Below are 26,626 nucleotides of genomic sequence, written 5' to 3'. Positions count from 1 at the left end.
TGGGGGATGGGGCAGTCTGAGCACACACAGCCCTCAGGGTAGTCACCGCACCCCAGGTGCCCCATCCTCCCTCCTGTTCACTGTCAGCCGTGGTCACCTAACAAAGGTCCAGTCTCCTGTACTTCACCCCGGGGGCTCTGACGGGGTGACAGGGAGACTTGAAGGAGCCACATCTTCTGGAGGAAAGAAGAAAGGTGACCCCACACTAATCAGTGTTGGGAAAGTGTTCAGAAGGGCTACAGGCAGTCCTGCTGGAACATGTTTGTTCAGTACAAAAGAAGTCGGTGATCAATGGTTTATTCAGGAGGGGAAAGCCCAAGCTAAGTGTCCCCCTCCCCGCCCCTGGCCAGCTGGCCCCGCCCCCTTGTCCCTGGGGCCCTTGAGAGGGATGGTCAGAAGAGGAAGGGCCCCACCTTGCTGCTCCTGCTTTGGTCCCTCTCTAGGACCTGAGCCCCATGACGGCGTGCCATATGGAAGGTAGTCAGAGGGAGGAGGGAGACGGATGGGGGCAGAGGCTGAGGGGGGCTGGCGGTGGATCAGCCACCCTTAGAAGTAACAGCAGCAGTTACCTGGAAATTGCAAGTGACCAACCGAGCCCCAGTGTCCCCGGCCTGCTCACTTGCCGTCACCAGAGAGAACACAGAACAACGGGATACCCAGGAATCCATGGGGAAATGACATGTCTCTTGGGCAGCTGGGCCAGGAACTATTTTCATGGATGGATCCTATCATGTTGAGGGAATTGCTTATCCCAGCAGGTAGAAGAGGGACCTGTCTTGGCTAAGACCATCCTTGCAGCCAGGAGAGCCCATCCCCAGGGATCTCGGACTCCATATGGTTACAGTGACACCTGACACGGTCAGGATGATGCCGAGACGCTGAGAGGTTCCCCTCCACGGTGGCCCCACGCTGCGGGCTCGGCCAGGCTGGGTACTTAGGGCCAGTGGTCTGCCGGGGCTGGGCTGCTGGGAAGAAGGTGGGCCCATGCGGGTGGGAGGTGGGCAGGCATCTACAGACCACATCCTGGGGAAGGAGGCTTGGAGAGAAATGGCCACGAGGCCTCAAGATGGCAGGGAATGGGCAGGAAAGGCAGGCTGCCCCCATGTAGGCCCCAATAACCCCACCCAAGAGAGGGCGGGGGGTTAGGGGAGAGAAGCCCACCTATCTCCCACCCCTGCGGTGGCTGGCCTCTGAGCACAGGAAAGACGGTGGCCATTAGAAGTCCCAAAGCTGGAGAGGAGCCTGGATGGGGCCTGGTTGAAGGCACGGAGCAGAGGGGGGTGGCTCCCTTCCACCCTGATGAGCACAGTAGCGAGAGCAGCAGGATCAGCCGGGGAGGGCAGGGGTGCCAGGGCCTCGGTGCTGCCTCTCTGGAACTCACGGGGCCTCGTTGGAGCCCATTCCGTTGCCTTTGTTGACATAGAACGGCCGGTAGTGAGACTGTCGGTTGTGGGAGGGAAACAAGAGTGGTTAGGGAGGGCAGATGGCAGCAGAGCCGACCGGCCAGACCTACCCTAGCCTTGCCTCCCCCCAGGGAAGCAGCAGTCCTCTGAACCCCCTAACAGGTTCTAGGGACCCGTGGCCCAAACCGCAGGCTCTATCTACTCAACATTATCAGTCTCCAGGTTCATAGCTTATTCAGAGTTCATTGCCGCCATTCGGCTGGTGAGCCTGAACCTCAGCCCCTCATCAGACTTCCTCTCTGTGGCCTAGGAGCCGCCCCCCACCGCAGCACCGCCCTAGCACCGCCCTAGCTCCTGGTCTCATAGCATTTTCTCCTCTCCAGAGCTGCACCCTGTGTTACAAATGCTTTGTATGGAAGGACTCATGGAGTTTTTACAGCCACCCAATTAAGTGGGTTACTATCATCATACCCATCATACCCATCATACCCATTTCATAGACAAATCGAGGCACAGAGAGGCTAAGCCACTTCCCTAAGGCCACCTGGCTATTGAGTAGTGGAGCTGGGATTTAAGCCCCCATAGTCCGGCTCCCAAGCCTCCCCCCCGCCCCCCGCCCCGGCAACAATCCTACCCACATCTCCAAATCACTCCTTGAGTCTCAAGGGCTGCAAGCATTTGCTTCTGGTCTCTCTGCATGATTCCCCTGACAGAGAGGGTTCAGAGAAGGCAAAAACGTGCCCAGCCCAACACAGAGGTGGGCTCCCCAACTCCAGCCCCTCCGCCTCTCTCATCCTGGCCCGTCCTTCAGGAAGTGGCCTCAGCACAGAGCCAGAAGCACCTTCCCACCAGCTCTGCTCCCGGGAGCCTGAGAGATCAGCCTCCAGCAACAAGAAGGCGGGGTTAGCTGCGACTTAGTCTACGTGAGAGCGCCCCGCCCTCCGCGGGGCTCTGGAAGTGGCTTTGTGCCTGAGCTGGGTCCACTGATGCCCCCATAGGAGATGTGGGGGAGGTTGCCCCTGCCTTCAACCTTGTCTGCCTGGAGACATGGTCACCTAGCAGCTCCTTAGCCATATCTGGCCCAGAGCAGGACCTGGGGGGCTGCCGGATGCAGCAGCTCAGTCCTTAACTCGGACCTTGCTTGGCCGCCTTAAGAAGTGACTGCAAGATACAGAGGCACCCAGGCAGGAGAAGGCCACAGCCAAAGCCACAGAGTTACTCAGTGACAGAACGGGTCTGGACCCCAGAGTAGTCAATAAGAGCCCTAGAAATGGCTCACGCCTTTCTTTCTGGAAGGCGGGGTCAATAAAGCAGATCAGAGGTCAGTGAAGGGTGCTGTCCCACGAAGAGCCCAGAAGTGACGGGTGGGCAGAAACAGAGTTCCGGGGCATCTGGGAAGGGTGCTCTCCCTGTCTCCCCAGCCTGCCCTTGTCCCCTTCCTGGCTCAGGGTCACAGCATGTCAGAGGCCCCCCAACTCCTGCTACAGTTGTGAGAACGGCAGCAGAGGAAGAATGGCTCACGGGAGGTCACAGAGCAAGTGGGTAGGAAGGCGAGGGCCACATCCTAGGCATTTTGACTCCCAGGACAGACTCCCTCACGAGCGAGCACCTGCGTCGGTTCTAGCCGGAACCCCGCCCTGCCGAGCAAGTGTCTCAAGATGGTAATGAGCTTTCTCTGCCGGGACCCAGGCCCTGGGAGGTGGAGGACTGTACGGTAGGGAGGGCAAGGCCTGAGTCCAGGAACAAAAACCCTTTTTTTCCTCCCCATATCTGCTTTCTGCAGTCCTGCTGTTGCGATGCCCCTGGGCCCAGGTACAAATTACACACACGATCACTTAGCTCCCATCACCAGCAAATTAAAGATTTTCTCCAATTAATCCAGCCCCAGTCGCTGGGGCCCGGAGCAAGTCACCTCCCCACGATCTGACCTCCAAATGCAAAGATAGCAGGGAGCTGAGGACTCCTGCCCCTGTCCCCAGCCGAGCCCCTGGGCAGCTGTCTGACTCCCTCAGCTCCAAGAGAGAAGCATTCAGGGAGATGGAGGCCCAGCCTGTGAAGGAAGGCCTTGCTCATGGAGGTCCTGGGTGCGGGTCAGGTCAAAAGGGCATGGGGGGGGGGGTGTGCCTGGGTGGCTCAATGGGTTAAGCCTCTGCCTTTGGCTCAGGTCATGATCTCAGGGTCCTGGGATGGAGCCCTGCATTGGGTTCTCTGCTCAGCAGGGAGCCTGCTTCTTCCCCCTTTTCTCTGCCTGCTTGTGCTCTGTCTGTCAAATAAATAAATAAAATCTTTTTAAAAGGGGGGAGCATTAGGGATCCCCGTATCTCAGTACTGCATTATAAGACTGCAGAAACAGAGCCTCAGAGAGGGAAACCCCTGAGCTGGCCAGATCCCAAGACCATGCTCTCCTCTTGTGTGGTTCTTCAATTCCTGGTTCAGGGGCATTAGCCACTGAACCCTGAAATATTTCTATTCCTGACTTTACCACCTCTGCCTCACCATGTTATCACCCCAATGGCCTCTGTGTTGTCAGAGCTGGGGAATGGCCCCAAGAAGGTGGAACCCATCACTAGGACGTCCGTCCCCAGGACGGAGAATTTCACACGCCCAGAGCTGATGGGGACACAGTCCTCATTCAGCAAGTATAGACACCTGGCAACAATTTGCCAAATGAAAGAATCAGGGATGCCCACTTTACAGATTAGAAAACTGAGGCCCAGAAAGTGCATTCTTACCCAGATCCACTGACTGTTAGCCCTGGGTCTCTGCTGCCCTTTGCTGAATGCAGGATGTGGGAATTCAGGCCACTGCTGCCCCCATGGCCCAGAGAGGTCACATCCTCCCATCACCTCCCCAGGGTGACTGATAACCAGTTGCCCCTGGGGATCCCCGTTCAGTGCCCATTCTGGACATGCCTATGCCTAGACAGGCTGTCCTGGCAGCTCATCACTCACCAGCAAAGTTTGCTTGCCAGATTTCCAAGTCTGGGGCTGGGCCTTGGGGCTCTGGCTCCTGATGAGGGAAGGATAGCCTGCAGAGACAGGAGGCGCTGGTCGGAGGGAGCCGAGGTTGGCCATCGGGGCCTCCGGGGCCACAACAGCACAGGTACCATCTCCAAAGTGACCACCAAGCTCCAGCCAGCCCACTACCAAGTGCAGCGACCCCTGAAGAGGCGTGCAGCAGCTGGGGGGTGGGGGACGGGGGTACCGCAGAAAATCCTGGGGAAGCTGGCCAAAAGGGTGAGGCACCCAGGCAAACAGAGGGAGGAGGAAGAGGCCAGGTGGGCTGGGCCAGGTGGTCCTGGACTGTAGCCCCCAAATCTAGGTCAGAATCACATTACTCCACAAGGATTTCCCCCCACCTGCCCTGAAGGTTCACACCACTGACCTTTCCCCATGAGCACAAGCGGCCAAGGAATCCACCAGGAGGCGCCCTTTCCAAGGGCCCGTGCTGCATGGCCAGTGTGCCCTCTTCCCCTTCCCACAAGTTTCCTCATTAACCCTCACCCCCTAAGCAGTCTGCCCTGAGCCGCACACCAGGAAGCAGCAGTCAGGATGTGAACCCAGGTCTGGCGGGGGACCAGAACCCGCCCTCATGGTCCTCCTGCCCAGGTCCAGGGCCTCTCCCCTGTTCCAGGAGCAGGAGGCTGGGGCCAGGGCCAGGCCGTCATTTGCCATGTGGCTAAGGTCCACAGTTAAGACAAGCCCACGGGGCCCAGAGCACGTGGGCCCTGTCCGGGCCTGGTCCTCCTGCCCACCGTGCTCCCCTTCAGCCCAGCGGGATCTGTTAGGAGCTCCGGCCCACAGAACTGGGGAAAGCACCTTCTGTCTCAGCCACCAGCCTGCAGAGTCAGGCCTTGGGGCCTGGGAAGGAGCAGATTATGACCCCAATAGGAGAAGTTCCTCCGCTGGGGCAGCCCGGAGCCCCATTCTGGCTGCTCTGAGGGAGGATGAGCCGGCCTGGCTGGCCCTTCCCTCCATCTGCATTTAGCAAGAGGATGGAGACAGAGCAGAGACTCAGGTCTCTCCCTGCACCTGGGGATGGGGTGGGGGCACCTTGGCACGAGAGGGTCCCCCAGGTCCTGAGTGGGAGATGGAGAGAGGGGGGAATTCAGATCTCAATTCTCAGTTCCCAGAAAGAAAAACCCATGCCAGCCCCAAGAGAGGTGCAGAGGGGATGGGGACGGGGGTGTGGTCCCGAAGACCAGCCTCGTGCAGCAGACAGAAGTCCAAGGGCAGGGGGAGCTAGGGATGGTGCCGGGGGAGGGGGGAGGCATCCCTCTTCCAACAACTCTGGGGAGGAGGGCCAGGATGCCCTAGAAGTGGCAGAGAGCCCCAGAGGGTGTCCCATCTGCCCTGCTGTGGGAGAGAGAAGGGGGAGGGAAGACAGGCCGGTACCAGGATTGTTTTTAAATCGCCCACTGCCGTCCAGTGGTTTGGAAAACTCTGTGGTGGCCTGTCCCAAGGTGGTGAACTGATAGGGGGCTTTCCCAGAGCCTGCTGGGAGAGAGAGAGGCATTAGCAGCACACCCTGGTCCGGGAGGGGCCAGCGGGAGTAACACCTTGCCCTGGAGCCCGCATGCTGGGAGCCCAGCCAGGCCGCCCTGAGCATGCGCTCTGCCTCCCTCTAGGGTTGCTGGGTAGGAGCCGGTGGGGGCCATCCTCATGGGCGGGGCTTCTGCTTACACACAGGCAGACCCCTGCCCAGAGCACCCCCCCATCCAAGGCCAGTCCCAGCTGACTGATGAGCTGATCTGTGTGAGGGTGACCACACTGTCCCTGAGCTAGTCCTCAGGGGCTCGGAGTATTTGAGGAGGGGCTCTCCTAGGTCAAGGCCTTCACCAGGGCAGGGGGGTGGATGGTGGGTTGGTACAAGCCTGTGGGGAGATCCTGGGGAGTGTGGAAGCTCCAAATCACACTGGGGGATGCCCGTCTTCCCTGCCCCATAGCCTCTGATCTAGGCTTGACCAGAGCACTGGGAAGGACCGCTGGCAGCCAGAGCTTCCCAGGCCTAGCTTGGGGGGAGGACACCCCCTGGGGCCTTATAGGCTGGGACCCTTCAGTCATATTCACCTTCTAAGGTGAGCCGGTCCTTCCAACAGTCTCTGCCCTGGAGATAGGGTGGGATTCTAGCCTGGAAGGCACAGCTGAATGATAAGTCGCCTTCCAAGGCCACTGCTTGGGGGCCTGCCTGCCCCGCCCTCTCTCCTCCCGCTCCCGGACCCCGGCCAGTCCCTGTACCCTCGCTTCAAGGCCAGATGGCTCGGGCTTCAGAAGACAGAATGGCTTACACCACAGCCCACAGAGCTGTCCCTAGGGTCCTTCAGAAGAGACAGGAGGGGCCTGGCCCACTCCGCCTGGTCTGGAGAGCGGAGTCGGACTCGGGACACTTTAGACATGGTCTAGTCCTGCCTCTCTGAGAAAGGGCCTGACGGGACTCAGGATGTTGGCTGCTGGTACTCGGTCACAGCCTTCCAGAGCCAGACACAGGCCGGCCGGCGCAGACTGAGCAGTTAAGCTTTCTGCAGGAGGAGGACTCAGAAGTTAGGCCTGATGGAAACAGGATGGGGGGTCAGGGGCAGGGGTCTCGAGAGGGTGGCGTCCCCTCCTCCCTGACCATGCGGATCACAGTTACGGCCCAGTGTTCGCTGAAACCAGCCCCAAGCCCAGCCTTCCCGGACAGCGGAGACCTCTCGGGCCAGGGTCTGTCCCTTCCAGGGTGGGCAGCTGGTGAGGGAGGGAGCGGAGGCCAGCGCAGAGCTTGGAGAGACGCAGGAAAGGCAGGGCAAGGTGGGGAGAGCTCACCTTTCAGGGAGAAGGAGGAGCTGCCTTGGACTGCGGGCCCATCATCTGAGTTCTGGATGGTGGAGGAGTATTCCCAGACCCGGGAGGTGTAGTTACCTGGCGGGGCACAGCCGGAGATGTGAGTCCCTCCCACACCCCCAGCACACTTCCTGCCAATCCTTCCTGCCATCAAAGTTGTCCTAAAGCACAGTGTCCGCTCGTCCCTGCCGCACCTCAAGGCCCACTGTCCTCAGACTCAGGTTCCGAGTCCCTAACCGGCACACGCCCCCCCCCCCTCTCCAACCTCCACCTTCTGGCCTCACCTCCCCCAGCTCTGCCGCAACAGCCCACCCTGCACCCACCGAGCAGCACACCAGGCCCTCTCTTGCCCTCGGCACGCGCAGCTCCCCCTCCGCTCCCATCCTTGACAAACGTGTTGGGTCCTCTGGTGGTCAGCCCTCCTGTCATCTCCCCCAAGTCTGTGCGCGCCTCAGCCTCAGGCCTCATGTCACTCTGCTCCCCTGTTGTCCCCCTGGGTTATAAGGGCAAGTCTAACTGGGGGCAGGGGACACGGCTGTCTGACCCAGCATCACATATCCAGCGCCCGGCGCAGAGCCTGGTCCCTAGAAGATTCCATTGCACAGTTGCTGGGTGAGCGCAAGAACCAGTAAACAAGTAAATAGAAACACATAGTAAAACTTGGGCACAGAGGCAGCTGGTTCAAGTCCTGAAACTCTGCTCGCAGAGCGGAAGAGGCTCATGAGGGTCGGTTTGGGAAGACGCCCCTGCAGTCTAGAGGAGAGAGGCAGCCGGGCGGGTACGGGAGGAACAGCAGGAGCCCCACGAGGACACTCGAGTCTGGGGGCTTCAGAGCCCTCCACGGACGACACCCCTGCCCTGGGCCGACCTCTCAGCAGCCCCAAGCCCTGGGGCTCTCCCCAGTCAGCTGACTCCGTGGCCGAGGGCCGTCCTGGTTGATGGTCCTCTCCCACAGCCGCCTGCAAGAGGGCGGGGGCCTGACGCTGGGGCTCAGTGGTCAGGGGGGACTGGGGTGCTCTGCCCGCCCCACTGTGAACCCCTGCCACGGGGACCTCGGGAGGGTCTCCAGCACGGCCCCTAGTGAGCCCATCCACCCAGATCTCTCGGAGCCCGTGCCCTCACTGAAGAGGTCCCCCAAGCCCTCCTCAGACCTCCCGGGGCCATGTCTGGTAGAGCTGCCCCAGGCCCGCCCTCCCTGCCCACGGCTGGCTGCCCGGAGCCCCCAAAAACCTGGGTCTTCGAGTGCATGGTCCTACGCATGGCACAAGGGTGCCCTTGGTGTGCGGGGCAGAGGGGTGTCTGCGCTCACTCGGCCTCTCTCCCTGAGGAAGCCAGGTGTCCCCCCTTCACCTTTTCTGGGCCTTAAGGGCATGTCCCTCACCCGGCAGCACTACGTCCCATCCCAGATCTCCAGGGACAGCCCCACTTCCTGTCCTGCCATCCGTCCCATTTACAGCTACACTCGTCTGTTTTAAAAGTGATTTCTCAACGCAGACGTGCACGCTTCACGAAAGGGCCCCGTCCTCTGCGGGTCCTTGTGTTGCAACACATACTAAAGGAAGCTTCCACACCTAAGCCCCACTCCCCACTCCCAGACTCACCCTCAGGGGGAGAAAAGAGCCTATGGACTCAGGGATTTCCAGGCTGCTCCTCTGCAGCCTAACTAACGACATCACAAACTCTAACACACACACACACACACACACACACTTTGAGCTCAGTAGGACTCCTCCCCGCCTGTCTCTGGGCCCCTAAGCCCATCTCAGCTCCCCACATCACCCCCCCACGGGGGAGCCCCCCCAGCCTACTGCCCAGCCCCGAGCTGAGCCGCTCCCTCACCTTTGGTACCGTACAGGTTGTTGAAATTCTTCTGGTTGGTCTCCTTGGAGAGGCGGCTGGGGGACCCCGGCTGGTACGATGTCCTGGCCCCACCTAGGAAGGAGATGAGGGGTCCCCACTGCAGTGAGCTGGGTCTGCTTCAAGGCAGGCCCATAGCTTCTGACTTAAGGGGGTTATGCGGGACTCCTTGTCCCCAGACAGCGCCCACTACCTGTCCTGGGACCCAGGTCCCACCACTAACACAGCTCGTCTGGGTCTAGATCAGGCAGCCACTTAATTTGCGCTTCAAATCAGGACACTTAACGGTGAAAGGAAGACTGTTAGTAAGTACACAGGAGCATTAGGTGTAAGTCTGAAAGCTTCTGCAGAGACTCAGAGTGCATGGTTTCCCTACGCGGGCAGCCCTAAGGATCACCGAGGCCTGAGAAGCCCACACCTCCGTCCTGAGCCAGGCCCTGCATGATGGAGACAGACCCCAGAGGCTGCGAGGTGGTGTCCCTGGGACGAAGGAGGGTCGTGGCAGCTGTTGGGGGGTCCAGGTGAGGGCTCGCCTATGATGAGGAGCCAGGGGCCACAAATATCTCCCAGGTGCTTCCGCCTCCAGGGTAAGACCTCACGTTGCCCAGGAGTCTCCACATTCGGATTCTCAGAACAATCTTGAGAGGCTGGCGGAGTGGGCTCCATACCCCTCCCCCACTTTACAGGTGAAGAAGACGTGCTTTCCACACGTGTCCGGTCCTTCCATCAGCTCCTCCCCTCCCGCCTCACAGGCACCCTGCTCCCAGCTCTGGTCTGCTTCTTTATTGAACACACTGCCCTTCCTTCAGGGGCCTGGAAACCAGCCTCCGCTGGGAAGTGTCCCAGCACGAGCCCACTGCCCCAGAGCCCCCAGACTCATGCCAGTAACCCTTGGATGACCTTGTCTCCTGATCCCCTTTCTGACTCTTCCTGGCCCTTCCCTTGCCTCTACCCTGAGCCTGGGAGCTCCCAGAGGGCAGATTTCCTCCTTCCCCCTGTCCTCAGTGCAAGGGCAGGGACACCGGATGAACCTGTTTCTTCCACCTACAAATGGCACCGCCTGACTCCAGATAAGCTGAAAGCCTTCCTAGCATCTGAGCTGAACTTCTCTCCTCCCAGATGGGGGTGTTGAGGGGCAGTGACCTGCCCAAAGTCCCCAGGTCCTGGCTGGAGGGCAACATCCTGGCAGGTCTGTGCTCTTCTCTTTAACCCCATTGCTGCTCTGCTCCCCACACCCTCCCACTCCCCCGAGGGAGCTGGGGGAGCCGAGCAGGGCCCAGCTGAGGGGACCAATGCACATCGGGGTCCTCACTGGGGAGGCTGGTTAGTGCTGCTCACCCGCTCAAGGATGGGGCCACAAGAACAGCGCCCTGGGAGGGGAAGGGGCCAGACTGATGGCCTGGCCCACACCAGGAATGTGGGGCAGGGGGGACTCGGGTGCCCAGGTGCTTCGCCAGGCCTCTGTCAGGGCCCAGGTGTTGTTTTCAAATTGGGTGGAGCTCAGAGATTCCTCCCGTTGAGCTCATCTCTAAAGCCCCTACGCCCTTCCCATGGGTGTGTGTGTGTGTGTGTGTGTGTGTGTGTGTGTGTGTGTGTCCGAGGTGTGTGAATCAGCGCTCAGGCCTGGGGGCTCCTCGGTCCCCAGCTCCTTCCACACATCTCTCTGTCTCCTTTCTCCCTTTTCCCCACAGCCCCACTCTTCTGAAGACCACCCCCACGCGTGGGCACGTCCCCAGGAATGCACCCCCTCGCTCCGAGGGCTGACCCGCCTGGCACGCCCACCCTTATGTAACGGGCGTTGTTGCGGTTTGCTGCTGGTGCAAAAGAGCGCAACAGGCTTCCCCCTGGGGCGAAAACAGGCGGGCTCTGGTCTCTACCTCCACCCAGGCTGACACAAGCTGGAACCATCCAGGGCCCAGAGAGGAAGGCCAAGGGCCAGGCGGCCTGCCAGGAGGGATCGGGGAGGAAAGGTAGACCAGCCGTCCGTCTCCCTGCCCTCGAGGGGCAGAATGGCTCTGGAGGGGCTGGCCCTCCCCCAGGACTACAACAAGGCAAGTGGAAGCAGAACACGGCTCAGGCCTGGCAGATGGTTGCTGGTGAAAACAGCAGCCCGGAGACCCTCTGAAAGGAAAGGGAAGCACAGGACGTATGGGGACTGGAGGCAGGGACTGGGGAGGGGGGAGTCAGGAGGGGCAGGTGTCTGTAGTTTATCTCCAACCCGGATGCTTCTGAGGGAGGAAGGGGGCACTGTTCTTGGATCCAGAGCGACAGCAGGTGTGTGCCCGGACTCCCCGGGGCAAACCCAGTGACGGTCACTCTGGCAAGGCGGAACCCAGCCGAGTCCCGAAGTCGGTGGCCCCGAGGGAGGGGGTGCTCTCTCTTACTCTTGGGCGTGAGGTACATGGAGTATCTCTTCATGGTGTCGGGCGCGCTCCACTCGTTGCCGTAGCTGTTAGCGTAGCTGCTCATGTAGCGATGGTCAGCTCCTGGGAGGGACAGAGGCCGGCCATCAGAGGGGCAGGTGGAGAGGAGAAGCGGGCCCCTGGGGGCAGCCCTGGGCTCTGCTGAGTCAGCCCACAGCCCCTCTGTCCCAGGCAGAGGCGAGGTTCTCCGAGCCCCGGGGAAGGCCATGCCCTGCCCAGCTCCTCTGCTCCTGAGCCGCTGGGAGGTGAGAGACGGTCGGCAGGGAGCCAGCGCCCTCCCTGGACTGACCCTTGTGAGTAAGACCAGAAGCACAGCACTTTGCCGTTGAGAAGGTGCTACTGACATCCCTTTCCTTTCTGCTGTGTACGCAACCCCCGGGCTGGCATGGAGATCCCCACGGGCCAGACCAGGAGACTGAGGCTCGGGAGGTAAGTGAGGCCACTTGCCCCATGTCACATGGCCAGTGAGGGCAGAACTGGGGTGTGAGCCCTCATTCCTACTTCCTCACTTTGTCCCAGCCATGTCGGCAGCCCAAGGGGGTGGAACGAGGTCCTAGCGTCAGCCTCCAGGGCCAGGGACCCAGCCGGCTGAGCAGAGGCACGCAGAGGGGACTGAGCTGCGTGGGACGGGCACTGACTCCCCACCCCACCCCTAGCCACCAGTATACCCCCAAACCCAGACAAATCGGTGGTGCCACGCTTGCCTTCCCCCAGCTGCCCCCCCACCCCATTCCTTCCTCTTGCGACTTCTCCATCTTCTCCGTTCCCTCCACCCTTCCCTCTCTGTCTCCCCTGGGCAAGAGAAGGAATGAGTGGCTCAGGTCCTTAACTTTCATCTTCATCACCTGCACCCAGCAGGGGCCTGACAGACTGTAGCGCACTCCACCACAAACACGCGTTCTCCCGGTGTTGCCCGCCTCCCCACCCAGTGCTCCCTGCCCCGACTGCTCCGCGCCCCGACTGCTCTGCAAGCTCAGGATGATGGTGGTCAGTCCCTGGGCCTTTGGGGGTAGAACTAAGTCCCTGGTCTGATGGGTAGGCTGTCATCCAGGAGGAGAGGAGGTCTGATTCACTGGCCTCCCATTCCCCCCAACCCTGCCCTATAGCCAGACACACTCCCAACAACACAGCAGCAAGCAGCAAACCAACGCGGAGGCCCAGGGCCCCAGGCACAGGGGCAAGGCTGCTGACATCACAGCACCCATCCTGCTCCTGGCAGCGCCTCCCTGCACACCTGGCACAGGGCACGGGGCCACACTTGCTCAGAGGTCATGGTCAACGCAATCATTACCTAGAAATGACCCAGTGGACAGGCGGCAGGCAGTCCTGCGAGGCTCGTGGGCCAGCCTGGCCCAATCACAGCCATCCTCCTCTCTCTGCCCTGACCTCAGCAGAGGGGCCCCACCCCTGGGTTTGTACCCCAGGGACCGTGATCATCACACTCCCAACCGCTCTGCCCGGCTGCCAGCCTCAGCAACTTCTCGGCCGGGAAGACCTGGGAGGCTGAGTGTCAGAGTGTGAATCCTAACCACATCCCCCGCTCAGCTGTGTGCCCTTTGAAAAGCTACTTCTCCGAGCCTCGGCCTTCTCATCTACGAAACGCAGTGCATCCCGCGGGGAAAGTAAGCCACGGCCAGCAAAGAGCTCGCACAAAGCCAGCACACTGGGCGTCCTCAGTCCCTGCCAGCCGTCACCGCTAATGTCATCACCGTTGACATCTGAAATCCCGCTTCGGGGATTTCAGGACCCGAAGGCCACTGGAAGCAAATGACTGTCTTTCTGCAGTGGCTCATGGATCCTCAGGTGTCACTGAATGTCCCTCACCTTTCACAGGGACACTGGGTGATGTCACCATCTCCGAGATATATAGAGGTTCCCCCTAAAGCCCAGCACGTCAGCACACTACTACCCGCTTCTCGATCCCAGAGAATCACCTTCTCTGCTTGGAGACAAAAGACAGGGTCTGCCTCCTTAGGATGTTTGGGGCCGGAAGTGTCCTTAGAGCCCCACGTTGGGCCTGGATCACCGAGTGGGGCCTTGGGGAAAGTGCTCCCACTTAGGGCCCTAAAGGGACGGGGCTGGGCTGGTGAGAAGAGACTTAATGGATTAGTTTCTCAGATGAGGAGGCTTTCGGTGAGGTGATTCAGTTGGCTTCAGTGGGGGACAGCGTGACTCAGAAGCTGACATCAGGGAAGCCGGTGAGTCACTGAGACACATGGGTCCCATTGGCCCCAGCCCAGCCTCTGGGCTCGATGCCACTCAGTGGGGCCATGGTGACAGGCAAGGTCTCCCTCCCAGCACGATGCAGTTCTAGGTCATGTCTACGGGAGTCTGAAAAAATCACCAGGTTAGCATCTGGCCCTTACAAGTGGCAGCCTCCCCACAGCTGCTGGGTTGGGCCCATAATCAGATGTAGCTCGGAATGAAATTAATCCTGAGTTTGATGGATGACCCACAGAGAGGAGGCCTTTGTGCGGCCAGTGCCCAGATGCTCACTGCCCTTGGGAGCCCATGTAACACAGCATAACCTTGGCAGCTGGTTCAGTGGAGGGTAACAATCCCCGAGTCCTAGTCCCAACACCTTGGGTAGGACGGGTGGTTCGGTACAATGAGGGGTCGGCTGGCTAGATGCCAGCCCAGGCATCAGGGATCAGCACATGGAAAGCACCAAGTGCCCATGACCGTGGGACCGGCCCACAGAAGAGACCTACCATTCTCCATGTGGTTCCTCTCGATGAAATTACGGCTCAGGTCTGCCTTGCACATCTTCTCAACATGGCGCATGCACACGTTGAGCAGGTCATCCTTGAAGTTGCCAAGCGACTGTCCCAGACCCTCGCCCTCCAGCAGAACATGGTAGGTGGGCAGAGGTGGGGGGAGGGAGTAATTGCTCATCAATGCACCAAATTCCTACCAAGGAAGGAAAGAAGCCATTAACTTCCTAGGTCTTTAGTAGCCGAGGGGACACTTCTCTGCAGGGAGCTCTCCGTCCAGCTGGAAGGGTCAACGCTGGGAGCCTTGTGGTTCTAGACACAGCTGGGCTACCAACTAGCCCCCTTGTCCTCTTATGCTTCTCCTTCTGTAAAATGAAAGGGTTTGGCCCAACTCCACTAGATGCTAACATCCCTGATGGTGTTAATAGTCACATATGTGACTCCGTGGTTCCTACCTCTTCAACTGGACACGTCGTTCTATCTCACAGGGGTTTCCAAGAGCGACACGAGCCGGGACATCTTTGGGAGTGAAAGCACTAAGGAGATGCAAGGTATTTCTAGAACGTTCTGGGTCAGTCACGGTGCTACCTCCACCTTTACAAACTACACTCAAAGCCTGCCTCTCGCCTCCCCTCTCCCTCACCTGGAGAGTCCCTCCTCTTTCTGAAACCTTTATGGGCCTTCAAGACCCAGTTCAAATTCCACTTCTTCCACATAGCTGTGTCCGATTACTCCAGCACGCTTGCCCTTCCCAGGGCTTCCATGGGCACTTATCTCCAGAACCACATGCTTTATCATTTAATTACATGCTCTTCTCTATTGCTCTCTAATTGTACATGTCTTATCTTCCCAGCCGGATTGCAGCTTCTCGGGGGCAAATACCATGTCTTCTACTTCTCTAGTCTCCACAGCACCTACCAGAGTCCTGGGGCATGCAGCGGTGCCCAAAACACTCTAGCAGCTGGATGAATAGACAGACAGGTAAGGTCAAGGATCACGCCTAGGCAGCCCTTCCACGCCATGCCTCATACCCAAAGCAGACCTCACTAATCAATCCCACAACTCTTTCCTACTGAGCCTGGAGCACTGTTAGTACATATCAACTGAAGCAGGTACAAGGTCATACTTGTGTGCCTTCTTTAGAGAAGGGATGGAAATGGCTTAGATTGAAAAATTAAATGGGCAGATGGAATGGAGCTTGGAAAGATGGATGGATGGATGGATGGATGGATGGATGGATGGATGGATGGATAAATGGATGGATGGATGGATGGATGGTAGATGGATGGATGGATAAATGGATGGATGGATGGATGGATGGATGGATGGATGGATGGATGGATAAATGGATGGATGGATGGATGGATGGATGGATGGATGGATAGATGGATGGATAAATGGATGGATAGAGGGATGGATGGTAGATGGATGGATGGATGGATGGATGATGGATGGATGATGGGTGGATGATGGATGGATGGAGGTTCTGGGACAGTGAATGTAAGAACTGAGGGATCAAATGGTGGAGGAGTTGCTTTGTACCTGCAGAAACAGCACCGAGTCACTGATGGTTTGCATCTGCTCCCTGGTCTGCTTGTCCTCATGCAGCACCTTGGCCCTCTCGTCCAGAGCATCCACGATCACCTTCACCTGGCCCACGGCGTCCTGCTCCCGCTGCTCCAGTGCGGCCCTCACTTCCTCCTTTTGCTTCTCCAGGTCCCGCACCAGGTCCTGGAAGTTTTGCTCCAGGATAGCCTTCTCACTGGTGGTGAAACTCTGGGTCCAGAGTGAGAGGAGAGAGGAAGGAGGGTTTCAGGAATTTTAAAAACCTCCCAAGTGGGGTGTATCTTTAGATTCCCAGCCCAGAGTCAGAGCCGGGGCATTTCCATTGCCCCAACCCAGAAAGTCTGTTTGACTAAGGATCTCGTTCAAAGGCATCTTTGAGCGATGCCATCTATGGACAGAGATGGCCAGGTCCATTCACAGCCCACTCTTCTTTATCTGTGACTCCTCCCAGGGGGGAGTTGACTTGGCCATCATTCCAACCTTGTGTGACTCCATGGACCCAGAAGACCCCCCCACGAGTCAGGTGGTGCTCAGTAAACCTCGACTAGCACCAAACAACATTCAGAAAGTGAACGGACAGACTGTTGATGGAGCCAGGGTCAAGAGTCAGCGATCTCAGATTGTGGTCTGCAATTACTCAGACCATGGCAGACACACAGGCAGCCATCCTGGCCCCAGCGAAAGGACAATGTCATGCCCTTGGTGGCTGGGTGGTCTGCTGGCCAGAGTAGACAATGGAGCACACTGGAGGACACACCGGAAGACAGGTCAATCTAGGGTCTTTATTTGCTGGGAGGGAGCCTTAGCGGATGGCGAGATCACACATGAATGCCCGGCCTGGACTAAGAAGGGGAATTGGTGGGGATGCCAGAGGGGTGGGAGAACCCAGAAGAAGTGTGGGGCATAAATGGGGGGCCTGGAGCAGGAGAGAACGCCTGTCTCCTCCCAGCTAGGACAGGCGGGGTGAACACACAGCAAGGCCAAGGCCCCGGGGGCGGCTCACCTTGATGCGGTCTTTCTCCTTCTGCCACTTCTCAGCTTCATCTTCGATCTCGATGATCTTGAGCTGTAGCTGTTCCTTTTGCAGTGACAGCTCTGTCTGCAGGGAAGGAGGCAGGGTTGGAGAAGTCCGGGGAGAGGTGGGAGAGCAACAGAGAATCAGGGAGTGGCCCCATGCAGGGAGCCAGCGTGGGGAGGGCTCACTCCTCAACCCTTCAGCCTGTCTTCAGCAAACCGTCCCAGGGACCTCGGATAGGCCGGGCGCAACGCCTGTCACCAGAGATCTGACAACAGATCAAACACTGTGTCACTGTAAACTCGGGCCTCTGGGGCTAGTCCATCCCAGCCAGGTCTTTGTAAGGACTAAAACTTCTGCCAGGTCCCTCCACCCAAAGTGAGCAGGATGGTTTGTTCATTTATGGGGTTCCCACTCCTCTCAATGGATCTGAGGCCACTAGGGAGAGGGAAGGAAGCTCCTACCTCCTTCAAGATTCAGGGGGACCCAGCCCAGCTCAGCAACAGCCCAGCCCAGGGAGTGTCCCGTGGCAGTGACAGTGTGCGGCGTTTCTATGCCATGACGTGGGGCCTGTGTTGCAAGCCGGAGCCCAGGCTGCAACCAGCAGGGACTCCGTCTGGACAGGCACAGCTATAAACCTGTTTATGGGAAAGGGAGTGCAGTCCGCAGTTTGGGCAAGATGGGGACTTCTGTTCGGGGCCCCTGGGGGAGCAGGGCTGGCGGTGAGTGAGGCAGTGAAAGGAGAAGAGAGAAGACAGATTCCAGGGGTCTCCACTCAGGGGAGGACGCGGGCTGCTGGGGTCTGGGGGGGGTGCAAAGAGGACCGATGAGGGGTGCTCTAATGGATACGGAAAGTATGGATATTTTCCTTCCGTTGGGGAAATGCCTTCTCTGGAAAGCAGCCACAACAGAGACAAAGGGGAGGCATGAAGCTAAGGCCAAGCTGATTCAGGCAAGCCAAGAGGCACCTTTGTGTTCTGCCGGGGCCCCTGCCAGGGATCTCAAAGCCCCTTCTCCAGCTTGGAAAGACTGGTGGGTGATCTCCACCCCGCAAGGCTGTAGGGCACTCACAGTCTCCCCACTACTCTGGATTTTGAGCAGAGTTCCACACCTTTCTCCATTTGTCCCTTTGAGGAACCCACAAGAAAAGTCAAGATGAGGAGGCCACAAGCCACTAGGAATGGGAGCTCTGTTGGTAAAGAGGCCTGCGCAGGGTACAGACGGGTCGCACCTCTGGAGGGCTCCACCAGGCTGATGGGGTGCTGTCTGGGGTCCCTCCCCAGACACCAGGGAAGTGGATTGGGAGTGGAGAGAGCTTCCTTGGCTTTCTTGGAAAGGGTGCCCAGAGGCTCAGGGAGCTGGTGGAGAAGATAGGGAAGCCAGGCCAAGCACTGTAGAGGTCCCAGACAGAAAGCCCCTGATCCCAACCCCGCATCCCCTCTCTGCCCACAGTCCTGGGCTCTCCTGGCAAAAACACTCCAGGTTCTCAGGAAGCATCTGGCCCAGCAGCAACGGGCTGCAAATCCGGCAACATGGAAAAATGCCATCACCAGAGATGGAAAATGACTGTCAGGAGGAAAGGAGTGAAAGGAGGTAAGGATGGGATTTGGCCTGGTTTCTGGAAGAAAGCTGGGGAGAGGTCAGGTACCGACAGACACAGCGCTGGGAGGGTGGAGAGCAGAGGACAGAGAACCCAAGACTCAGTGGGTGGTAGACCCTGTGGCCGGGAAGGATCTGAGCCATAATGAAGAAACAAACAGCTGGACAATGGGTCTGTGCCAGGCACCCTGCCCATCCCAGGAGCGCTCCCAGGGAAAGCCCCAGGTCAAGGGGACAGTTAAAAGCCATCCCGCTGCAGCTGACCCCTCCTGACCTGGCTGCAGTAGGGGCATTGGCTCCTGGGTTTCTCGCCCCTACATCATCACCCCCAGAACAAGGGCTGATGGAGAGGAAAGCAGAGAACAAAGTACATTCACTCCCAGCCCCGGGGCCTGCCCAGGGGGGGAGAGGGCAGCCCTCCCATGAATGAGCAAGGGGGATCCTGGAGGGAGCCCACCCAGAGCTTTGGACTGGGAGTCCAAACACCTGAATGCAGTTACCACCATTTCCAAGCAGATGGTCTCTGCAAGTGACTTGACTTCTCTGGGCCTTGGGGCTCTATCTTTCATGGTCCTAGTAAGAGGACTGCCCCCCACCCCCCACCGAGGCCATGGGATGAGCCAGGAGCCAGGAAAGGAAGCTCTCAGAAAGTACCTGGCACAGAGAGAGCCCCGGCCAGCGGTCTAGCATCTCGTAGTGTGGGGGACCTTCCATGGGCTAGGAGCTGTGCGGGACACTTTTCCTCCCACCAGGCTTGGAAGAGAGAGTGCCGTGTGGCGAGCATTCCCGTGGGGCGCAAGGGAGCAAGGGGAGTGGGCAGGCAGGATCCGGAAAGCCTTGGAAGTGCTCAGCAGTGAGGGCAGCAGGTGCCGCTGTACTGGCGTCCGGGGACAGTGTGTACGCTGCCAGGATGCAGGGAGAAGCATGGGCCCAGAGGCCTGTATCGTGGGGAACTGAGGCCTGGAGGACACTGGGGAGAACAGAGCAGAGGGAGGGGAGGGGATGAGGGTCGGCCGACCTTGTCAGTGGGAAAAGGTACAACCAGAGAAGGTTAAGGCCAGCGGAGTCATGTGGAGTGAGCAGAGGCGCTGGGGGCACCTGCCGGGAGCCACGGGAACACGAGGCTGGGTCGGGCCTGCCGGAGAGACGTCTGCCCAATAAGCACGGATTTGCCGGCCAAGCACGGATTTGCCGGCCAAGAGGGAGTACAAAGGAAGGAGATTAGAACAAGGAAGAGCCCAGGGCAAGGGCCCAGGAAGTCAGACTCTGGGGTGAGTGTTTGGGGGGGGGGGTGGTCCATGCTGCAGAAGAAAAGGAGGGAAGCAGGCAGCAGGGCTGGCTGAGGTGTGGCGAGGAGGGCCAGAGTGTTGGCCAGTGACCCAGGAGGGAAGAGGGGAGGCCGCTGATCTGGAAGCCTGTGAGGGCAGGGTCGAAAGCGGAGACGCACTGTCTGCAGCAGTGGGCGTAAGGAGAGAGTCGGGCACTGGGGAATTCGGACACGGGCTGGGAGGGGCCTCGCAAGACCAGACTTGCAGGAAGGCGGGCCCTGGGGAAGGGCCTTGGAGTGGGAGCTCCTCGTGGCTCCAACAGTCCCTTGTCCCCTCTGGCATGAGGGCTCCCCTCTTCGGAGGAGGGTTTGGGGTGAGACCCCTGGGGCTGTATCTAGCACCTGTGCAGCTCCCAACAGCTCTTCCCTGCTAACAGGGCTGCGCGAAGCTGGAAACGGCGGGATGTGGGGAAAGAACATAACGTAGGAAGCCTCCAAGATATTGGGTTCTCCCCCAAAACCAGGAGAAGGAGGACACTAATTGTATGACTGAGCACCTGCTATGTGCCAGCCATTTTCTTCTTTCGTCTGCAAGTGCTGCTGCCCCATTTTACAGATGCAGAAACTAAGGCCTAAAAAAGATTAGGAACTTTGCCTGAGCCTTCACAGCTGGAAAGCCATTAAGGCCAAGATGTCACAACAGAACGCAGATCTCATGCAGCCTCTTAACCTCTAGGCTGGTCTCTGAACCTTCCAGGACGTTGTCTGTCCCCTTCACTTCTAACTTAAGCCTGCCTAGGCTCCCCACCCCACAGATGGTATAGTTTGGCCATCCTGTCTCTTTCCTCATCACCCCTCTTCCCTCCCCCGCCCCACACACCCTCTTTCTCGCCCCCTGAGGTCCCAGCTCTCTCTCTTTCTCTCTCCCTCCTCCCTTGGCATCTGAGGAAAGCCCCTGGTATCTGATGGGGCCTCAGCTCCCCACCCCTCCATCGCCGTGCATACCTCCCTCCTCTCTTCCTCCCACTCCGGGTTCCATCCCTCCACCCTGCCCAGGCCTGTCCCTAAATGCTTCCTTTGTTCCCTTCTCCCACACTCGTCTGGTTGCCTCTCGCTCTGCTGCCGGGGATGGGCACCGGGAAGGCCATCCTGCCTGCAAATCCTTCCGGCCTTAGGGGAGTGGAGGATTCCCCGAGAGCAGACCGAGGGCACGGTGGTGGGTCGCACCCAGTCCAATGGGCCTTCGGCCGTAGATGCATCTGAACACTTACCCGGACAGGGGTCACCTGCGTGGCCTGCAGGGAAGGGGGGATGAGGCCGTGATCCTCCTCGGGCTTGATTTAACCGCATGGGCCGTTGGCTCAGATATTTGCCAAATGAGGCAGTTAATTGCCAAATTTGTACTCTCAGACAAATGGTAATTATCTGGATAAGAATCTGAAATGCTGGAGAGATTTCCCCATTTCCACCCAGATGTCAGATAGCCCAGTACTAGTCTGCGTGACGGGGGCTCACAGTCCCTTCTGCTTCCTCCGGTGCCGGGACAGGGACTGGACAAGATGGGGTAGACAGACTGGCACCCAGGCTGTCCTCAGACTGGTGGTGGGCCCTTGAGAAAGTCACCCCACCTTTCCCAGGCCTCGATTTCTTCCTGGCGACGTTGGACAAGATGCCTGATTCCCAACCTGACTACTCATCACCATCGGCAACGGAGACTTAAAAATACAGATCCCAGGCCCCAAACCCCTGAATGAGAACCTCCCGGGGAAAGGCCTAGGCAGCTGTGTCTTGATTCTTTATGTGATTCCAGTCTGAGGATGCCCCACTCCCCCGCCCACTCCCGCTACCCCAGGGGAGCCTGTTGTCCTGTGAAAACAAAGTGTAAAATGGTGCAGAGGAAACAGCCATCAGAAGAGTCAGAATCCGGGGCACCTGGGTGGCTCAGTGGGTTAAAGCCTCTGCCTTCGGCTCAGGTCATGATCTCAGGGTCCTGGGATCGAGCCCCAGCATCAGGCTCTCTGCTCAGCGGGGGGCCTGCTTCCCCTCTCTGTCTCAGCCTGCCTCTCTGCCTGCTAGTGATCTCTGTCTGTCAAATAAATAAATAAAATTAAAAAAAAAAAAAAGAAGAGTCAGAATCCTGCTTGGCACTCTGGTGTGCTGGGATCCTGGAGATGTCTCTTGGCGTCTCAGGGGTTATGTCCGCGTCTCTAAAATAGGTACGGTAGCCCACAGCTGTGGCGCTGTTGTCAGGAGTAACAGGTAAACAGTTGGTGCTCTGTAAAAACTGGAGAGTGTCCTGCTGCCTGCCCATCACTTTCTTCCCCTGCCTCCTGTCTCTGAACAGCTTACCAGATAAACTGCTTCCCCTTCAGCCTCCATGGAGGTCACCCCTCTCTTCTCTCATCCACCCTGTCCCAGAGCAAGAGCCCCCCCAGCCCGACAGGATCCATCCTGACCCGATGCAGCAGGAAAGACTTGGGATAGACAGAAGGATGGGCCAAGAGACAGAAAAAGATGGAGATGGATATAGACATCCCTCCTGGGAAATGTCCAGAGGCAGGGGAGTGGACATCGGGGGGACCCCTTCTAACATTTGGAGTGGAACCGGAACATTCTGACCCTGGATCCACCAGAGGAAGGACGGTCATGCTTCCATGTCAAGTGGCCTTTGCTCCAATACGGCCTCCGCTCAGAGGCTACAGGCAGAGCCGAAACCCAGGAGGCGAGCACCCAAGGCCCTGATTGTCATCTGCAGCCTCGTGCAACCATTCAAGATTGGTCCCAGATGACCTCACCGGGGCCTTCACCATCTGACCTGCTGAACAGGTTCTGGACAGGGATCCTTGCAAAAACCTGTGTGTGGGCTGATGTTCGGGTCTGTAGGGGATGCCTCCAAAGGATGCCAGGATTGACACGCTTATTCCCTTCCATCAGTCAACCCACTAACCCTGCTCTGGGCCAATGTTCCCCATGGCCGACATTCCAGCAGAGCCAAGCGTGGACAAACAGCTGTGCTCCAGCTCCGTCTCCTGGCCGCCCTGCACCACTCCCCATCTACCCTTACACTGCTGGGGTGCACACACACATGTGCACACACACGGGCTGTCTAGCTCCCACTGTTAAAGTCACTCTAGTGGATCAGACATTTTCCCCTGAAATCCCCGATAGAGCACACGTATCCTGAAGCCCACCTTCTCAGTGCCCTTCCCCTCAGTTGCTTTCAAATATTGGAAGAGAATTAGGGGACTCCTTCCTCATCCTCCACAAGCTTGGACAGGTCCCTGCCTCTCCCGGGACCTCTGTCCCTGTCTGCAAGGTGAAGGAGGAGACGAGGAGACTGCTAGGACTCCACCCAGCCTACCTTGCCACCCGCTACAATTTGATGTTGATCGACAGCTGCTTCTGTGTAACTGGGCGGATGCTCCCCAGGCTTGTTTGTGCCTCTGAGCTCTGCCTCCTGACCTACATCGTGAGCCCTCAAGGACGAAGGCTCTGTCTCAAAGTCCTACAGCAGCACCAAGCACCAGAAGGTGAACTCCAAGTTCCCGGTGCCTCCACGGAGGGCTGCCCAAGACTCTTCCCTCCTCCAGAGGCACTTGGGCTTTGGTTAGGTGATACTCTGGCTCCAGACACAAACAGACAAATAAGCATGTGTACTGCTTGCAGTAGAAGTGGGGGCACCTGAAGCCGCTTGGCACCAATCTGCTCCCCTCCTCATCCCTGACATTCCCAAGAATCCTGGGACTCCACGGGGGAATTTGAAGACCACCAATGTAGTCCAACACGTTGGGTTCACACATAGGGAAACCGGGACTGAGAGAAGGGAAGGGACTTGTCAGTGGTTGGATGGCTAACTAGAGGCAAAAACCAGGCGTGGAACTCGGTCGGCTCTCCCAGAACCCAGTCGGAGGCTCTGCAGCTTTTTGGGTTACACCGGAGGAAGATGACTGCCCCCTTGGTTCTGTTCCAGTTTCCCAAGGAAGCTCCTGAAGGATGGGTTCCATGGCCTGGCCCCATCACTGTCTCTCAGCCTGATGCTGGAAGGCAGGCTGGGGTCAGGGCACCAGGGAATCGGGAACACCTTCCAGGGCCAAACAAGACCCCTGACAAGGATCTTTGAGTCTTTTTCCATTTGTAACCCATCTCTCTGTCCAGGGGTCTGGGTTACAGGAAGACAGTCAACAGCCAGCTCTTGGTCAGGAAGGCTGGACGGGGAGGGGTCCTGGGCTGCCCTATTCAGAGGAGTAGAGAGAAGTTGACGAGGAAGGCCAGGTCTCCTGCTCTGAGCACCAGAATGGTCACCCCAGTGGGGGGGCCGCCCACGACCGCCAGCTGTGTGGCTGCTGCGGGACAGCAGGCTCAGCATCTGTGGGGCAAAGGGTAACAACCCCAGCTGAGCCTCTGGCCCAGAACACCCTCTCTCCCTTTCACAAGCCTCCCCACGCCTCTGCTCCTCCCCAAGGAGGTCCAGGCACGATCACACAGACAGCTGTCGCGCAAATGCACTGCGTACCCCACATACAAACATATGCACCAAACAGCCACCCGCACACGCAACACGCACACGCACATCCATCGCACCCACATGCAAACTGCAGCCCTACCCAAGCAGCATCCACCGATAGGCTTGTCCGCTGCGACCACACACACGAAGCACACGGAGCCAGTGAAGGGGACGGGGGAGGCCTTTGGGGAAGTCAAGAGGCTGGCGGGGCGGGTTGGGGGGAGAGTGGGAACGGATAAGCAGCAAGGAGCCCTTGCCCTACAAATGCAGACCCTAAAGCCTGGGGAACAAAAGAGTATTTAAGTGGCCCCCAAATTCCCTTGTCCTCACTCATGACCCCTGCCCCAGCAGTCATTCCTGCTCAGGTGGTATAAATTCTCTCTCCCTAAAATAAAAAATAAAAAAGAAGAAACACTGCCGCCAGGCCCAGAGCCCAGGGTTGAGCCCGGGTGGGTTCTCTATCTGACTTGAACTTATCCTGTGACCTTGGTCAAGCCTCCAGTCATTCCGAGCTTCGGTTTGCTCATGAAGGCAATGCCCCTGTCTCCTGAGGTTTAGGGAAACTGCCTCTGACCCCCAGCCTGTGGGCGCAGAGGGCTGACAGATGGATTCAGAAGGAGCCAGGGACAGCGGAGACTCGAGGCCCAAAGCCCCGCAGAGAGCAGATGCCCCCGTGCGTTACCTCCTTCTCCGCCTTGGCCTCTTCCACGGTCACGGTGCTGTGATTCTTGTGCTCCTGGAACATGCAGAGGTAACAGATGCAAGTCTGGTCCGTCTGGCAGAAGAGCTCCATGGTCTTGCCATGCACAGGGCATTTGCGAGCCTCGAAGTCCCGGATGGGCTCCAGCAGCTGGTGGTCGCGGAAGGCGGCGCCCTCCAGGTGGGGCTTGAGGTGCAGCTCGCAGAAGGAGGCCTGGCACACCAGGCAGGACTTGACGGCCTTCTGCTTGTTGCCGATGCAGGAGTCACACAGGACCTCCTCAGAGCCGGACTTGGAGCGCAGGAGGAGGCCACCATCCGCCCGGGGGTAGCTGTTCCGCCGGGCCTCCCCGGGCTCCACGATGGACACCGTGGGCTTTCGGGGCTCCGAGAAGATGGACTTGCGCAGCTCCCCCTTCTCGGCAAAGGAGAGGGGCGGCTTCCGGCCAGCCCCCAGCTGGAGCCCGGCGTAGGGGGACCTCTTGCCGTCCCCAGAGTCCATGCTGAAGTAGCTGGAGCTCTTGTCGTCCACGGACTCCACGAACTGGATGATGGGCCGCCGCCACTCGTTCCCCGAGAACAGGGAGCTCTTGCCCTCCCCTGGCTTCGGGGCGCCGCCCAGGCTCTTGCCCTCGGCCGCCTCCCCGCCGTGCCCGTTGGTGGTCTTGGCATCTTGGCCTTCGGCCTTGGCCCCATTCTCCAGGGTGCCGTTGGGACCCGGGGGGCTGCGGGCATCCCGGGCTTCCGGGCTGGCCCCATTGCTTCTGGAGGCATCTGAGGCTTCCATGGCAGGTCACTCGGCGGGCGTGTGTTGGGATTTGCTGGGGCCGCAGGTGGGTGACCTCTCGGACTGGCGTCTCCGCGGGGAGTGGGCCAGGTAGCCAGAGCCCAGGGACACGCCTATAGGGAGCAGGGGCAGGAGGTGGAGGAGGAGAAGAAGGAGGTGGAGGAGGCGGGGGAGGAGGAGGGGGAGGAGGAGGAGGAGGAACAGAGAGGAGGGGCAGCAGGCCCGAGCCTGACGCAAGGGGCCCAGTAGAGCCCGCGGCGGCTCCCAGAGCCAGCGGAGGGCAAATTATACAAGAGGCCACGCCCTGCACATTCATACCTAGCCTGATTTCTAAAGGCCGTGGGTTTTTTCCCTCCCCTGGTTTAATTATTTTCCACAACTCAGCAGCCCGTCGGCCTCCTTCTTTCTGACGCACCTTCTCCTGAGGAAGTGGGGGACCTCTGTCCTCACGGGGGGGTGGGGGAGGGGGGTCAGGCTTTGCTGAGCCGAAGGACCCCTGGGGCGAAGGGTGAGGTGTCTGCCGAGGCCCACGGGACAGAGGGCTATTAATTGGGTCACACAAGCCTTATAACTGGCAGGCCGGGGTTTCAGAGAGGAGATTTCGCATCCTGGGCCAGTAACAAGAAAGGGGGGTCTGGTTGGCTTTGGACTGGAGGATGGGCAGTGCCCAACTTCCAGGCGTTGTCCTAGGTTTGTCACCTACGGGGGCTCCTTTCACCCCCCCCCCCGACAACCTGTTCAATTATCCTATTTCATAAACGAGAAAACTGAAGCTCTACGCAGCTCCCTCACGGGCCTGTCAAGAGGTCGGGCAGAGATTTGAACCCGAGACCTTTGAGATACCAAAGTCCCTTCTTTAGCTAGGGTGTCATGAAGTCTCCCAAATGTCAAGGACTTCTGGAAGCCCTGTCTGGCCCAGCAGCCCTGACGAGATGCGTGCAACCCTTAGGTCATTTTTTTTTTTTTAATTGAA

The 26,626-nt window shown here is 58.8% G+C and overlaps 1 protein-coding gene across 1 annotated transcript; it reads right to left on the bottom strand.

The window, feature by feature from the left end:
• Nucleotides 1-279: 279 nt before the first annotated feature.
• On the bottom strand, nt 280-25,853 carry TRIM29 (tripartite motif containing 29). Its single transcript, XM_046017470.1, has 9 exons — nt 24,850-25,853; nt 16,786-16,881; nt 15,759-15,992; nt 14,214-14,412; nt 11,464-11,565; nt 9,062-9,154; nt 7,205-7,300; nt 4,355-4,431; nt 280-1,440 (listed from the first exon to the last, which is right to left on the bottom strand). The coding sequence occupies exons 1-9, from the start codon at nt 25,651-25,653 to the stop codon at nt 1,378-1,380; spliced, it is 1,764 nt and encodes a 587-aa protein (XP_045873426.1). The 5' UTR covers nt 25,654-25,853; the 3' UTR covers nt 280-1,377.
• Between the last annotated feature and the right edge of the window lie 773 nt (nt 25,854-26,626).

Source organism: Meles meles, chromosome 8 (genome assembly GCF_922984935.1).
Source record: "Meles meles chromosome 8, mMelMel3.1 paternal haplotype, whole genome shotgun sequence".
In the NCBI taxonomy this organism is placed as follows: Eukaryota; Metazoa; Chordata; class Mammalia; order Carnivora; family Mustelidae; genus Meles; species Meles meles.
This window is presented reverse-complemented; position numbering and strand designations above follow the sequence as displayed.

Excerpts from the sequence above, each read along its gene's own strand:
- TRIM29 (XM_046017470.1), bottom strand. The coding sequence starts at position 25,653 with ATGGAAGCCTCAGATGCCTCCAGAAGCAATGGGGCCAGCCCGGAAGCC. Across the intron at positions 14,413-15,758 it reads ACTCGGTGCTGTTTCTGCAG|GAATTTGGTGCATTGATGAG; the intron begins GTACAAAGCAAC and ends CTTCCTTGGTAG. Across the intron at positions 4,432-7,204 it reads CTCCTCCTTCTCCCTGAAAG|GCTATCCTTCCCTCATCAGG; the intron begins GTGAGCTCTCCC and ends CTGTCTCTGCAG.